Consider the following 16934-nt stretch of genomic DNA (forward strand, 5'->3'; position numbering starts at 1 on the left):
GTTATTGACTACAAATCGTTAACTGTAAATGATACATATGTTGGCCTCTTGCGGTTGTAGCCTTTGATAAAAAACTGTCCTGGTCAGTATCATCCTCCAGATGTGTGGCAGTCATTGTGTCAAACACATTTCTACTAACAGGTCGAATTCCAGTTCTTGAAAATCCACTCATCGCTTTGCTCACAGTTGAAGCGTAGATGTTTCGCCCGTTCTTCATATTTGTTTCACTAATTTGGAACTGAACGATAGGCTCCATTTTGGGTGTTGTCACATCCGGGTATCACAAAAACCAATAGCATTTCTTTTCATTTCGTATTCTCGAATTTCATTTTTGCTAGTCAATGGTCTAATATAGTACAAGATTTCCGATCCAACGTAAAACAACACAACTTTCTAGTTTTTAATCAAGAACGTTTCGTAAAAAACTCAATGTCTGCCGGGAAAATTTTTACCTTGGTACCAGGAAGTATTATGGTAAGCCTGTATCAATAGGTGTATGGATGAAACAGCGCACAAGTGTGTATTTTAAAAATTTTATTCTTATTTATGAAGGAAAAAAACCAACAAAAACATGACAGAAAGCTGTAAAAAAAAAACAATTGATACTGAACTACATCAAGGTTATATGATCAAATCGTTTTTTATATACATTTTGGTGAATTTTTTCTTTTAATATTGCAATTCATGTTGAAACAGAATTGCAAAAGAATTTCATATGAACTTGTGTAACGTTTGCATTGTTTCACAGCGAAATGTTTGTATCAGCACTTAGTGAATGAAATGAATTTTGTAAGTCTTGTTTTGAATACATAAAAATATATATATAAATATATTATCGAATCGAGTACATATTCTTTTCAATGAGTCTTTTTTTATCACTGAATTGCAACTGCATATTTTTTGACACGATTCACCGGGCTCATTTACTGTACATTTCTATACCACGAGACTTAAAATTCATGTTCAGAAACGTATATATTAAGAATGGCTATGTGATGTGATAAGGCGGAGTAATGGATCGTACTTCCCCGGAAGAATTGAATAACCATTAAAACTTTCAAAGACAATTCCCGAGGACCAACTAAAGGCCTAGTCAGACGTAATGAACCTGAAAATGGTAGTAAAAAAAGTGTTTCATATAAGTAGAATATACTCTGAAAAGGAAATGATGTTCATTCAAAAGAAAATTTTCGACTTCTATTTAAAAAAAATGAATTATCAATAGGGTAATAAGAAAATCGAAACGTTAACGCATTTATGATAATTTTAACTCTTTGAGATAAATTCTATATAGATAGGTAGGCCTGTGAACGTTCACGACACATGAGTGAAAAGATCTTTTTGTCATATTTTTTGCTTCTTTTTGCCGGCATAGCGGAATGAATATACAGTTGACATATAAGTACAGTTAAACTCGGTTAAAACGACATCGAAGATTCCGTGAAATTTTGTGGTTCATATGCGATATGAATAATAATACAGTCGACGCTCGTTATAGCTACCATTCCATTACAACGTTCAGTAGGAAAAGTCAAATGTTTTCATACATCGGCTGTGTCATGTTTACGTTCCGATATAACGACCTTCCAGCATGACGTCCGTTTTCCGTGGAAAGATGGGGGGGGGGGGGGGGTGGTTTCGTTATAACGAGCGTCGAATGTAATTAGGGCCAGGATTTCTAATAACCTTTGCATATTTTGCTGTTTTTACACGATAGAGCATTTTTTTCATGATTTTCAGAATTTAAGGCATATTTTCATATTTTAGAGTATTATTTTGCACATTTCAGTGTAACAATGAAGAGGGACCCCCCAAGCTCTCTCTTCTTTAGCTTTATTTCCCACAATCGGCAATTTTAGCAATAACCAGAAATTATACTTAGGGGTCATTCAAGTATTACGTCAGCATCGAGGGGGGTGGGGGTTCGGATTTGCTGACTTTTGATGACAAGGAGGGGAGGAGGGTTTGAAGGTTGCTTAAGTCATCAACCACCCTTTTTGAAGATATGAAATATTCTAAGCTGCTGACAAGGGGGGGGGGGGGAGGAGGGGGTCAGTGTTTTGCTGACGGGGGGGGGGAAGGGGGACAAAAATGCCTAGAAATCTGCTTACGTAATACTTGAATGGCCCCTTACCCTGTGTTTGTCAGTAACAGTGTTACTGACGTTATTTCGTTGCAACCGAGTTAAACTGTAAATAAAATATGTTTCTGAGAAAAGAAAAAGAAAAACACTCATACAGACCAACTCCTTGACCCTTTAAAATATCGAAGAGATAGTCCGAATTTCCTTCCAAGATGCGATAGTCTGTGTTGAATCTTTTGTCGGGATCAGCAGAAGCCACTGCCCTCATGGTAGTCAGAATCAGAGGTGACGGAAGGAAATGTATCGATGGCAGCGATATCCCTTGGAAAGTTATCGACTGCGTCTCGTTCAGGACGCAGTCTATGTCGTTGAAACGACACTTTTTCCTGCATAAGACCGTGTCTTCGCTATCAAGACAAAAGAAATCAGAAATAAACGCCGTGCATATTTCCAATAGCGGGTTTTCTGTGCTGATTTTTCATCAATATAAATCCTAATATACAAGCTGGTTAACATTATATTGAGGGGAAAAGTGTGGCTGCTACAAGAAAATGGTGAGATGTCTTTTCTGATTGCTATCAATATTTTAAGTGAGAATATGATTTCCAAAACAAGCGTCATTTAGAGAGGACCGTCTATACCATACATGCTCAACCCATGTCCGGCCGGCCAATGTGGTTCGGAGTCATCTGATGCCCGTGACCTCAAACCTAATTTTGTAAAAATTAACGATTTTCAAAATACGATTTTTTAAAAATACGTCGCTTAATCGATTTTTACAAAATTAGGTTTACAGATATTACATAAATTTACAGATCACTTAAGTGACGCGCGATGCAGCTCCACATCACTCAAGTACCTCGCGGCATATTTACCAATCGCTTAAGTGACTCGCGGCACATAAAAAAAACTGTAGGTGCACGCGGTGCAGTTCTACATCGCTTAAGTTACCCGTGGCACAGTTACATATCACTCAAGCATCATGTGACATATTGATAAATAATTCGTGCCCCGTGGCATTATATACAGATCATTTAAATGACCTACGGCACAGTTCCGGAGTACTTGGGTGGACCGCGGTCCAGTTCCACATCACTTAAGCTACCTGCGGCATTGTTACAGATCCCTCAAGTGACCTATGGCATATTTCCATAAAACTTAAGTGGGCCACGGCAAATTTCCAGATAACTTAAATGACCCGCAGCACATTTCCAGATCACTTAAGGGATCTGGAAGATCATTAAGTGATCCATGGTATATTTACAAAACACTCAAGTGACTTTCAGAGCACTTAATCCACACGTGGTTCAATCCCACATCACTTAAGTTACTCGCGGCAAAGTGACAAATAATTTTGGTATCCTGTGGCACATTTCTATATGACAGCGGCCGCGACACATTCCTGATCACTTAAGTGATCCGCGGCACGGTTCAAGAGCACTTAAGGCAAGGAGTCTTCAATCCATGGCCCCTGGAGCTTTTTGCCGTGTCCCACTGACCATAGAAAATAGCTATTTTTACACAGAAAAACAATTAAATTACAGAAAAAAAATCGTAAAAAAAGCTTTGGTTACTGAAATCTGTACCGCTGTATTTAAAACTGTAGAATACTTTCCAGATTCAATGGTAATGCTGTGCATTTGTTGCAGTAAAAGGGTCGTCGGTGTTGTAACGAATTCGAGGCACCCTTAGTTAAAGCACTTTTTGAGGCCAATGATTTCACATATTACTGAGAGCTAAAATTCATCATCGAAAAGGTATACATACAGTCCATCTTAAAAGTTTAGATAATACACTTTTCTTCAAATAACAAGAAAAATATCTGGAGTAAAATTATCATATTTTAATGGATGATACCTGAAGCATTTATACATATGCATAAAGAAAATTCTAGGAAAGAATATTTAGAATATTTATAATATTTAAAATGCAAAAAAAAAGGCTGCTTCTAAAGTTTAGAAAAACTTCCGATTATATGCAAATTTCGAAGATTTGGTCTATATAGCGTATCAAGTACGTGATCTTATAGAAATGCAAAGCTATCGGAATGATTTTCATTTCAAAGAAAAATTGCCGAAGTCATGGCATATTGTGTGTACGATGAGATCATTCGAGTACTTCATATGACAGCAAAAAAGAAAAGCTGTAAAAGGCATTGCAATTGTTTTAAGCACTTCGAAATGCAGTATTTATTGTGAATTGACTCGACGTGTGTCCCAAAATCCGAAACCTCATTGTGGTAAGCAGTGCGGCACAAGTTTATGAGAAGGGAAAACCGTTCGAAGATTGAATTTAACGCAAAAAATGACCTTGCGTGAAACTGTAAAAGGTCCCTGACAGCGAAAATTTCAACACATACAATTCATAGACAGATCAGAGAAGATTGATATTCGATTCGAAAAAGAATGGTCAGAAAACCGCTTCTAACAAGGAAGTACAAAAGGGAGGTGGAGGTGAAACGGACACGGAATCTGTGTTAAGGAGACAAATAGCTTAGTATCATATTTAGTAGTGAAAAAAAAAGGAACTTTCATGTCCCAGATGGTAGGTTTCCTACTGGCTCGAAATAGGGAAAGAACCAATAACTTTTTTCATCAGATAGCAAGGTGGACAACGTTATGGGCAGGTTTTTATGGCCAAGCTTCCTTAACTTTTGAAATCGGTCGTCAAAACTCTGATGATGCCAAGGAGACCCTCGAAAATAACCTGTTATCGATCGAAGAAAATGTAGGTGTACCAAACTGGAAATTTCAACATTATAACGTGTCTATTCAAAAATCGGCTGTCACAAAAAAAGTTTTTTAATCACGTATTGTACCAATTTTAGACTGGCCTAAGATGAGTCCTGACTCGAATCCTATATTAGGTATGGAGTATACTTACAATAAATGTGTATGCAAGTGAGTAAAATACAGTATTCGACTATTGATGAATTAAAGAGCTCTATCGAGGAGGCATGGTGCAGTTTTCATTTTGAAACCCTGCAGAATTTTATAAGTCCCATGGAGGATCGTGTGTTTGAGGATATTAGAAAAAAATAAAAAGTCTGTGAGCTATTTAAAAGCCTGTAATTTTCGTAAATTTGAATTTTCTCCAAACTTCCAAGGCACCTGTTTTTTGTATTTTCGATATTATAAATATTCTAAATGCTCTAAAAAAATTTTTTTTTCTACATTTAGAAATGCTTCAGGTATTATCCATTAAACTATGATAATTTTACTCCCGGTATTTTCCTTGTTATTTTAAGAAAAGTGCATTATCTGAACTTTTGAGACGGACTGTAATTACAGAATTTATAGAAATGCTGAAAAACACTTTAATGAAAGTTATATACACAACTAATGAAAGTTATATACACAACTAATGAAAGTTATATACACAACTAATGAAAGTTATATACACAACTAATGAAAGTTATATACACAACTAATGAAAGTTATATACACAACTAATGAAAGTTATATACACAACTAATGAAAGTTATATACAAAATTACTGAAAGTTATATACAAAATTACTGAAAGTTATATACAAAATTACTGAAAGGAATAGTTGGAGATTTACTGATTGAAATAATGTCAGAATTATTGAGAGCAACTTCAGAATTGTTAAAAGCAATAACTCATGAAAAATTAAGAATTTATGAATGAAATAATTTCACGAGGAATGAAAATTTAAAATACAAATACAACGCCACAACAGGCAAAATGCCCGACGAGGTGGCTGAGAAAAGATGCCCATAAAAATATGGATGTCATATATTTCAAACTAATGAAAAAGTAATTTCAGAATTAATAAAGAATGATAGAAAAATCTCAATCATTGGAAGAAGTTGTTTCGAAACAAATAAAAACTCTCATACACACATCTCTAGAAGCCTTGAGTTTGAAAACAACACAATAAATATGTATATTGACAGATGGCGCCTCTTATCCCTCTTTCATTTCGCTCTGGAGCTATGATGCTATTGAGACGGCAGTAGGGACATACTTTTTTTTTGGATAAATATTCAAAAACTTGTTTGAGTTCCCTAGAACACCCTCATTATCATCAAGGGTTCCGCGGAAAAACCATATCAATAATATTAAGGGTTCAGCGAGAAGTTTTACTTTGGAAACCTCCGAGAGACGTAGAGATCAAACTGCAACAGTGCTGCGGTTGAGATATTTTGTCGCCTTAATGTTGTTGATATTCTGATTAGAATGTCTGTGTCTAGGAGACTCTTGAATAGTGTTTGCTTTTTACTACACTTTCATCGAGGAATGATGGATGATCAATCATCTCATTGAAGTATCTTGACCAGATAAGATGGGAATCTAAAAAAATAATAAGAATAACTTTTGTTGAAGAGTTATGATGACTACTGCATTCCTTCGAAACGTGTAGAATAAATTCGCTCACTTTTAAGTTTCTCAGGATGCCCCCCCCCCCATGATGGAACGGGAATGAATTTCATTGGAAATGAATAAAAAAAAATGTTGAATGAAAGAGAGATTTCGATATTAATAAAAAAGAAATCAATTTATTTCACCAAATATTGCAACGAAAATATATGAGTTTTCGGAACAACAAATTGATTCATCGTGACCGAAATGAATTAGTGAGATCGTGTGTGTCATACTAAATACAAGCAACTAAAATAATACTTAAGTATGTACCAGTAAATTCAATATAACTTTTCTTTTAAAATTGAGAAATACGTACAAAAAGGTATAACACGAACAAATACAAGCTGTCCCAAATTGTTTGCACAGCCCATATCTCTAAAAGCTTTGACTTTGGAAACATACTTTTCATCACGGAACGTTTTCAAATGAAGTGTGGTTCCTCAAAATGTCTTAAATTTCCCAAGGGGTCGTATACATAAAAGAATATAAAAATAATTTAACTTTTTATGTAGACCCTGTGTGTGCTAAAACGTCTAATTAGTAGAATGTAAAAGCGGTTTAGAGAAGTCATTTACAAAATATTGCATATTTTTAAATGCAGTATTAACAAAGATGTTTGACTTTGCTTTAAGATATTTGACTTAAGATATTTGATAAGTTTACAGCATTTATCGTTAATGATTGAGGGTGTGGTTCACAGTTTTCGGAAGTTGTAAAAATTCTGTAGCTGTCAAAAAATGTAATTATTATTTATTGCAACTAAAAAAAAAAAATCAGATGATCGAGTTCATTTTATTTGTGTTTAGTCCCTAAAAACTGGAAACTTTTGAGTCAATAAAAACTTTCCAACACAGTGACAAGTTGCCAAAATAGTGATTTTATGTATTTACCATTTCGATAAATATTGCATTTAAACATATGACATTTTTTGGGAATTAGTTTTCAGAGCTGAATCTATATACATTTCAATATTGGAAGTTTTAGCATCGGGGACTTTATAAAAAGTTTTCTTAACTTTTTTTAATGTATAACGACATCTCAAACAGTCTTTGAGATTTCAAGTAAATGCACGTCACTCGAAAATTTTTGGTAATTGTGTGAAAGTGTTTCCAAAGTCAACTGTTGCAGTTATATTTGCTGTGCAAATTATTTGGGATAGCCTTCAGAAGAAAGGTACAATATGATGTGGATTAGTATCTTCTAAAAATGTTCATAACATATGTTTAAAAATGTTCCTTTCTGATATAAACATGAAAGTTCTACAACTACAGTGGGAAGTGACTTTGTATATTATGACTCAAGTTGTTCCTCTGGAAACGGAACATATTGCAGTGGTGGAAGAAATGATAGGGCCTTGAGAAAAATGACAATTAAAAAGAAAGTAACAGTCAGAATTTTCTGAAATGTTTATCACAGATGACGAACACAATGAGAAATGACATCTTGCAAACTCATTCGATAACTCGCAATCACTTTTTTGGTAAAATTTTCTCTTCTCTTACCATTATTATGCAAATGGAAAAAAACACTATAAGGCTACTTCCATTTTCTTGCGTCACTCAACTAATTTGCATATACTTTTGACTATGCATCATTTATGGGAACCTCTCGAATACTTTGACGTGGTTGTTTTCCGCGAAGCTCGATTCATAAAAATGGGACGAGGCAAAAGGTCATCTCTTATAGAAAAAGGTAAGATCCTCGTTTTATAAAAGTGTACATTGATTTGTCGAGAAATTGGATAGAATATCAATATGTCTAAGATGCTGCTTGATAATTTTCGACGAACAACGAATTTTGTGTTTTGGGTATAAAATGATGATTAGGGCGTTTTTTTAAACAGACAAAGGAGAATATAGCAATACTTCAAGATGTGAACAAAAAAAAAAAAAATCTTCAGAGAGGATTGCGAACGTTTTGACACTCTCTTGGTCCAGTAAAAATGCCCACAATAGAAGATTAGGACACCACATACCATGTGTTCGAGAAAAAAAGAAATCTTCTCTGACCACTCTTTAGGAGTACACACAGTAATGATATTGGAGTTCGCCAAAATGTATTTAATTTTAAGCGAATGAACGGTAAAATGCAATCGTTTTAGATTATAACTCATATAAAGTTTAGAACGTTTATTTATCTCCCCCCCCCCAAATTAAGTGATTTTTAATGAACTCCAATATCATCACTGTGTGTTCACCCATTTTTATGAATCGAGCTTCTCGGGAAAAAACCACGTCGAATTATTCGGGAAGTTCCCAGAAATGATGCCTACGAAAAATATATGCAAATTAGTTGAGTGACGAGAGAAAATGGAAGTGACCTTATAGTTTTTCAAATTTGCATCGTAATGGTAAGAGAAAAAAAATTCTACCAAAAAATTATTGCGAGTTTTCGAATGAGTTTTCAAGATGTCATTTCTCATTGTATTGGTCATCTGTGATAAAAATTTCAAAAAATTCTGAGTAATTTTTTTAATCGCCATGTTTCACCAGGCTCTATCATTTCCTCTACCACTGTATGTAGTTCCCGAGAATGTTTTGTAATACTAATGGCAGTGACTGGCACCATATGAACCGAAACATGACCGAACCACCAAAGATTTTTTCTTTTCAAGACTACAGTCAGAATGGTTCCTCCTCGGTCGCTAGTGAATCATGTTAAAAATCATGTTCCGTCACGTAAATGAAAATCTTTGCTACAGCGGTTCCTCCGTAAAGTCCGTTGTGGTACATCTTCATCAGTAGGTCCAACTCGATCTCTTGAGGTCCAGGTATTGTTTTGACGAGCGACACCATAGCCTCGTTGTGGGCAGTTCTCCTGAGTCGGAAATTGTCTTCAGCGGCGGACGTGATCCCATGCGGTGCCCTCGCGCTCTTCAGTTCCAGCTCGAACGCGACGCTGGTGAATGCAAACCGAGGGCCACGCATCGTGAAGAGGTCAAGCTGTCCGGTCGGAGGAATCCTCATGTTCGAGACGAACGTTATGTAATTGTAGGAATAGGTCAGCGGGTCCCTGAGACATTCGGAATCACCCGGTCTGCACTCGACGTTCGGCCGCTTGCATCGACTGAAAAAGAGAAAAGGTAGAAATGTGTCAGAAATCTGCATATTTTTCCTTTATTCTTTTAAATTCGTTCATCTGAACTGAGATAATGAATATGTTATGAAAGAACGCCAAATGCTAATGCCATTCAAAGAGCATGACTTCGTGAACACTCATATAATTTCACATATTTCAAAACACCTAGCAGTTATTGATCTCGGATATGAATTCAGTTTCATAAGCCATAGGACATCTACACGCTTTGGTGTAGTCAGTGGACGCTTTGGAGTTTAAACATTTGTTGGAATCTCCAGAATCTTTGGAATCTCTACTGAACAAATCATTTTGTAATTTCGGGCATGCAAACATAATACTTGAAGTCACATTTTCCAGTGCATATTCGAGTCATGATAGTTTTTAGGGGACCGACAAGAAATTGCAAAAGAAAAATATTTCTGATCAACCCATGTATCATATAAAGCTGCAAATGATTTGTAACCTTTTACAGAATATTTTGCTCTCTTTGTGTAGCTCTTGTGAGAATTTTCGAAAAAATAGCACGTATATTCACGAAGATATAAATGTTTCTTATAAAAATTCCAATTTTCATAGCATTTTTTTCTGCTTATAACATGTTTCCAACCGATTTTTATGGAACTTACAGAAAAAAATTGACTCTATACATAACACACTCTAAAGAAATTTAAAATGTAACAATTTGATATTCGATGAGATATGAACATTTCAACTAAATGGTTTTTAATTACGCATGCACAGGAAATATCACAATTTAATATTTTCATAATTTGGTTGTCATATCTTTGTTGCAAATTATATAAAAATTCCAGTTCTCCAGAATGTCGCAAAAATTCAGAAAGATGTTGATGATATAGTGAGCTATAATTAAAGATACTTGCTGAAAGTATCTGAATGACAAAAGATTTTACATAAATCGATATTTTTATTATTTTCTGTCATTTGATTATTTCTTTTAGGTTTTTTTTTTCATTTCGATATCGCGCAGTGTGTTATGTTCAAGCATTTCTTTGTATGGCATCAGACGCGTTTTTCGTTCATTCGGACAATGCTTCTACTACTACTACTAAACCACACATGCACTTCGTCCACATCGCTATGCGGAACTTCTAACGAATTGGTTCATGCAGGGACACAACCAGAACGCATTTTGGTACCCCCTTGTAATGGCGAAAGAAAGGTTAAAGTGTGAAATTTGCTCTCCTCTGGTCCGGCAACCGGGGCACCAGACCCGACTGCTCCCATTAGTTGCAGCCCTGGGCAAATGTAGGAATGTACGTGTAGTGAACCCGACGTTAAGTTTGTTTCTGTGTAATGTTTGTTATATGTTGTGCTGCCATCTGCCATAAATAATTTTAACTATGACTGGAGTACAATGATTGAATAATTGTATTTTTAGGCCTGTTGGTATAATGCTGCGGGCTTGTTCTCAAATAATCAAAATGACAGAAAATAATCGAAATATCGATTAGTGAAAAATTCCTTATCATTTAAAACTTTCAGCAAGTTACTCAATTTACAGCTTACAGTATCACTGACATCTTCCTATATTTTCGATTCCAACTGGAATTTTTCTATAAGTTGCAAAAAATGTCTGGCAACCAAATTATGAAAAAAATTGAGTTGATATTTCTTGCGCATGCGTAATTAAAAATAATTTAGTTAAAATGCTCATATGTAATAGAATATCATTGATACATTTTAAATTTTTTTACAGTGTGTTTCATGTATATAGAGTCAAATATTTTGTAAGTTCCGTAAAAATTGGTCGAAACGTTAGCATGTCATTGGCAAGAAAACACGATGAAAATTGAAATTGCTATTGACAAAAAATATTTATATCTTTTCAGATATAAGTGCTATTTAGACGAAAACGTAATCAATTGTTGCACAAAAGTGAAGCAAGCAAAATATTCTGTGAAAGTTACAAATCATTTGCAGCTTATCATCATACAACTGTTGATCAGTGAAATATTTTTCTTTTTCAATTTATGTCGGTTGCCCCTAAAAAAATTCGTCACCGAATCTTCATTGGAAAGTGTGAGTTCACGTATCATATTTACATACCCGAAATTACAGAACGAAATTACGAACGGTATCTTTCTAGAAATTCGAAGAAATGTTTGAACTCCAAATTGTCCAATGACTTATGGCTATAGAGTGTACACATCGTAGATTCGAAAATCTCTCATTTTTAGGTGACATTTTTTCATGCATAATTCAACGCTATTTCGTATCTTGCCGAATTCTTCAAAAGTGACTCCAATCTCCGACATGTTCCGTAAAATATTATACATGTGCTAAATGGGACAAACTTATTTTATCTGTTACACTTATTATGTCTAGGAATTAAAAAAAAAAAAAATTAATGTTCTAATTCGGAAGCAGATTTCTGACAATTTCTATCTTTTCTTTTATTCTTGTTGATGCCATTGAGTTCAATGATATTCAATTCTATGCCCTCTACAGCAGTTTCGCACAACATTGCTAGGGAAATTGGTTATGAACATATATAGCAGTGGTTATCATGGTTATACATGTAAAAGCGAACGAGAACACATGGGTGTGGATGAAAAGAAAAATCCACTGTATACTTTCATCTCTTTTATCAATTATACTGTTTTTCCTTTTTTCCCCTATTTATTTATTTTTCTTCCTTTTCCTCAATATTTTCTTTCCCCCCTTTTTTCCCCCTTTTTTTTGTTAACGTGTGGTTAGGTTAGGACAAGGTTACCAGATTTATCACCGATACATCAAGTAGGTATCCTCCAAATTTGTGGCCAAAAGCCTGTACGTAAAGTGGTTAATCTCAAGGATGGAGCTGCAAAATCTTCAGAAATTCGATCTGAGTAAAACACGTTCAAAGTTTGCTTCTTGAATACTTTTAAACTGTCATCTATTATTTCTTTCTTTTGTTTTTGAAAGAACCAATCACCGATTGGCACGACTTTTTTTTTGCGTTTTATTTGCAGCTTAATGAAATATTTTTCAAAGCCATTTTTGAAAAAAAAAACAACAAGAAAGACATTTTGAAACTTCAGAGGCCGTGACACCCCTTAAGAATGATGAACCAAACAATGCAAGCATAGCACTGTATAATATAGAAATAAATATATAAATGTTTTTACTCTTACTTTCTGTGGTCTCGGTCCCTCACGTAATTAGGTGGACAATCGATTATGTTGCATTTGAAGCTGCCTCTGGTATTCAGGCAGACCGCATTCTCTCCCTGACACACGTTTTGCTCTCTGCATTCGTCAATGTCTAGGAGAATAAAAAAAACACAATTTTTATGAATGCAAAGGAATGTCTGTGCGTGCGTGCGATACACTTATTTCACTAGTAAAATACTCGTGAATTCATCGTATGTCAACGCGGAAGTTAATCGAACTGCATTTATCTTGATAAAACTACAGTATCATAACGCTACAGAATTCGGACGAATACTTTTGATTCGTTTATAAACCCCGTAAATTGTGATTTAGATATAAATTCGAGCCTCTCGCCACAGCGAACTCGGCTTATTATATGAAACCCTCAAATATAACGCACGAAATTTCTGTGGTTTCATCCCATAGGATTTTCCCTTATTGAATTAGATAGAGCGAGCTTCAGGCAATGGTCAACCACCCTTTGAAATTTGCTATCACACGGAGGGGGGGGGGGGTCTTATTAATACTTAATACAGCCAGACAGACATGACCGCTGACCGCCCAGAGATCATCTTGGGAAAGTATACCAATACTTAATACAGATACCCTTTGCTTTACGCGGTTTCGCCATTATGCGATTTTTAAAAGTTTATTTTAGAACTTGTGACCCACAAAATTTGGTCCGTAGTTTGATTTTAATCCTGAAAATATGGGCTTACGGATTAGAGATATGATATAATCAAAATGATTAAATCCATTGGATTCGTTGATGCAGATGAGACGAATATGGAAGAAAGATCTAACTAATCTTGGGGGTGGGGGAATCTCACCAGATCTAACCAATGAGCATCTTTCGGTTACTCATTGACATTGCCATCAGAATTTTAATAGAAGAAAACGATTATAATGAATCTAGAATTGTCGTACAGGTTGGTTATAAATAAACTGACACTCAGACGCATGTAACTAAATTTGAATGATCACTGTGAATAATAATATACAAGGTGTGCTGTAAGTGCTAGCGTTGTCTTTAACTCATCAAGTACGTAGAGGTACACATATGACTTATTACCACGTCGAAGAGGTATGATTCCAGTTCATAAAATACTCAACAGGCGTTCAAAAATTGCCCAGTAGCAGTTTTGAGAGTTAAAATACAGTGTATTACAAAATAAAAAATAAAAAATTTTATACTGTCCCCGAGTACGGAAAAATTCACAATTACGAAGTTGTTGCCCTATCTCTTCCGATGCCATCAAAAAAAAAATCATGTTTTTAAGAGCAACATTCACAGACATATCCGAATTCGAAAAACGGAGGAAATTTGGGAAAGAACAGCGTTAAATGCGGGTAAAACGGTTTTTCCGCATTTATCACTGTTCTTTCCCAAATTTCCCCAGTTTTTCGAATTCGAATATCTCTGAGAATGTTGTGCTTAAAAACATGGAACTTTTTTTTTTGATGGCATCGGAAGAGATAGGGCAACAACTTTGTAATTGTGAATTTTTCCGTACTCGGGGACAGTATTTCTGATTTTTACTTTGTAACACACTGTATTGCAACTCTCAAAACTGCTTCTGGGTAATTTTTGAATGCCTGTTGAGCATAATTTCAAATTCGAGTCATACCTCTACGAGAGATGGTTGATGCGATAACGTCCATGCTAGCACTTTACCGCACAACCTGTATAATACTGTCGCTTTTTACTCCTCTTTGTATATGCTGACAGATAAGTTCAAAAATTTTTCCCTAGCCTTACCTTGACAAGTCCGCTTGTCAGGTCCGATTCTATACCCTTCAGGACAGGAGCATGAGTATGATCCTGGCTCATTGACACACAAGCCTATGCAGAGATTTCCTCGTCCCTCATACAGCGAGCATTCGTCAATATCTAAGAATAATTTTGTACTTGAATGCCAATAGTTACACATGCCAATTATGAATTTCAAAACAATTATGGAATCATTTTTATTAAAATCAAATATACAGTAGAACCACGTTATAACGGACTAATAAGGGCAGACTGGACGTTCATTACAATGAAAGTCCAGTTTATAACAAATAATTCTTATAGGGGTGCTATATATGCTACAAGGTGTGTACATCAATGAAAGTGCAGTAGTTATCTGTAAAGAATGTGTTTATTCCATAGTAAAAAACAGTCTTGAACACATAGGTTGAATTGAAAAAGATGTGTTCGCGTATACACAGCATTCATCTTAATTAATTTCTATATGGCGAGCTGTATGAGTCGGGGAGCGCATCAAGGTTTATGCGAAACAAAAAAACGAGTTAGTGCCTTTTTAATACATTTTTTACATACTGAAAATGAGTTTTAAACTCGTCGGGTGAAAATATCGCAATTTTTTCAATTTTTCTAGCTGTTCGTTATAAGTGAAGTCTCCATTATAGTGAGATTCTACCGTATTATCAAAAACTCCAGCTTCCCAAGATTCTGAATATTCTCATTAAAAAACAAAAAGAAGAAATAGTTATATTGATGAGACACGTAATGTCGTATAAATTAGGACGGGAAACACATGCGCACGCGCGTTCATTGGCAACGTGGTTAAAAGGTTGAAGTAGAAAACTCTTAGAGAGAGAAGTTTACCTTGGCAAGTCCTTCCGTCGGGTGAAAGCGAGTATCCTTGCTGGCAAGAACACTGATACGAACCCCAAACGTTGATACATGTTTGGTGACATATATTTGGTGACTCTGAACATTCGTCGAGGTCTACGGAAACAATTTCGTATAATAAAAATCGATACGTTTTGTCATGGGAATAAAAAAGATGGTCGTGAGCTGCATATTCATAGATATTGTATACAGATAAACAAATATTAAAGATTCATATACCAAACGTGTGGAAAATGAAAAAGGATTTTTTTTTTAATTTTAAAGGAGGGAAATATTCCATAAATTTATATTTAGATTATTTTCTGTCATTTGATTATTTCTTCTGGTTTTTTTTTTTTAATTTTAATTTTGACGTCATATAGGCCTACGCGTGTGTGTAGCGGCCTTAGCATTTCTCTTATACAATATCAGACACGCGTCTTCACTCATTCCTATAATGCTGCAGTCTTATTCTCGAAATAATAAAATGACAGAAAATAATCTAAATATCAATCGGAGAAAAATTGCGAAAAAAGGCCTATAAATGCGGGTAAAACGCATTTTGCCCCCCCCCCCCATTTATCTTGTTTTTTACCCAACTTTCCTCCGTTTTTTTGAATTCAGATATCTGAACAAATATTGCACTAGGAAATTTGTAATTCGTTTTTTGGCTTCAAGAGAGACTGTGCAACAACTTTTTAATTGGGCATTTGAGCATAGGGTGTACGTATAGAAATTTTATTTTTTATTTTTACCCCTTGCAATATGAATGACATATCTGAGGTCATCACGTTATTTGGATACTTTCTCTAATTCGAAGTATGCGCCACACGGTTCGCCAATTGTTAGCTACACGCACCCAGTAGATATCACAACTATTTACAACCAAGAATCATTCACTTAACACTAGGTTTACCATGAGTTGACGTATACCAATTTCTACCAAAGGGATCAAAATGACCTCTTTCGGTATTTAATTAGAAAAAATATAAATTGACCTATCTATTATGACGTTAAAGTAGAAAAAACGAACCTAAAAAAAAATTAAATCAGTTATAATAATTAGTTTTTATTATTTTTATAGTTGATATTTTAACGTAAAGCATTTTTTACAAATTGAAGAAAATTAACGAAAAGTTTTCTCAGAGGGGTTAAAATGACCCCTTGGTAAACCTAGTGTTGAAATGCTCATATCTCATAGAATATTAAATTGTTGCATTTTAAATTTCTTTACAGCTTGTCTCATGTGTAGGGTCAAATTTTCTGTAAGTTTTGTAAAAATTAGTTGAGAACTGCATGTTATATAATCAAAAAACATGCGATGAAAATTGCAATATTTTATGAGAAACATTTATATATTTTCGTGAATATACGTACGTGTTGTTTTCACGAAAATTCATACAGGAGTTGAATAAAACAAGTAAAATATTATTCTTGTAAAAGTTATAAATCATCTACAGCTTTTCACGAAGGGTATAGGGCTGATCAGAAACATTTTTTTAGTTTTTTAATTTTCTGGCATCCCCTGAAAATATTCGTGGCCGAATCTGCACTGGAAAATATGAGGCCAAGTATTATGTTTACATTCCCGAAATTACAAAACGATTCGTCCAGTA

The 16934-nt window shown here is 34.9% G+C and overlaps 1 protein-coding gene across 4 annotated transcripts in view; it reads right to left on the reverse strand.

Annotated features, from left to right (window-relative positions):
- Window positions 1-527: 527 nt before the first annotated feature.
- Window positions 528-16934, reverse strand: part of LOC149075825 (uncharacterized) — a 55962-nt gene continuing 39555 nt past the window's right edge. For 3 of the 4 annotated variants that reach the window (XM_089243341.1, XM_089243339.1, XM_089243342.1), the window contains 4 exons: window positions 15313-15435; window positions 14461-14592; window positions 12684-12813; window positions 6586-9537 (listed from right to left, as the gene is read on the reverse strand). In XM_089243341.1, coding sequence (XP_089099467.1) covers window positions 9129-9537; window positions 12684-12813; window positions 14461-14592; window positions 15313-15435 — 794 coding nt within the window. In that variant the 3' untranslated portion in view covers window positions 6586-9128. Of the gene's footprint in view, window positions 1109-2242; window positions 2491-6585; window positions 9538-12683; window positions 12814-14460; window positions 14593-15312; window positions 15436-16934 lie in introns of those variants that run through there. The other variant, XM_089243340.1, reaches the window with a different exon arrangement.

Source organism: Pholcus phalangioides, unplaced genomic scaffold (genome assembly GCF_987345545.1).
Source record: "Pholcus phalangioides strain wild (caught in Gottingen) unplaced genomic scaffold, Ppha-v1.0 ptg000015l_1, whole genome shotgun sequence".
Taxonomy (NCBI): Eukaryota; Metazoa; Arthropoda; class Arachnida; order Araneae; family Pholcidae; genus Pholcus; species Pholcus phalangioides.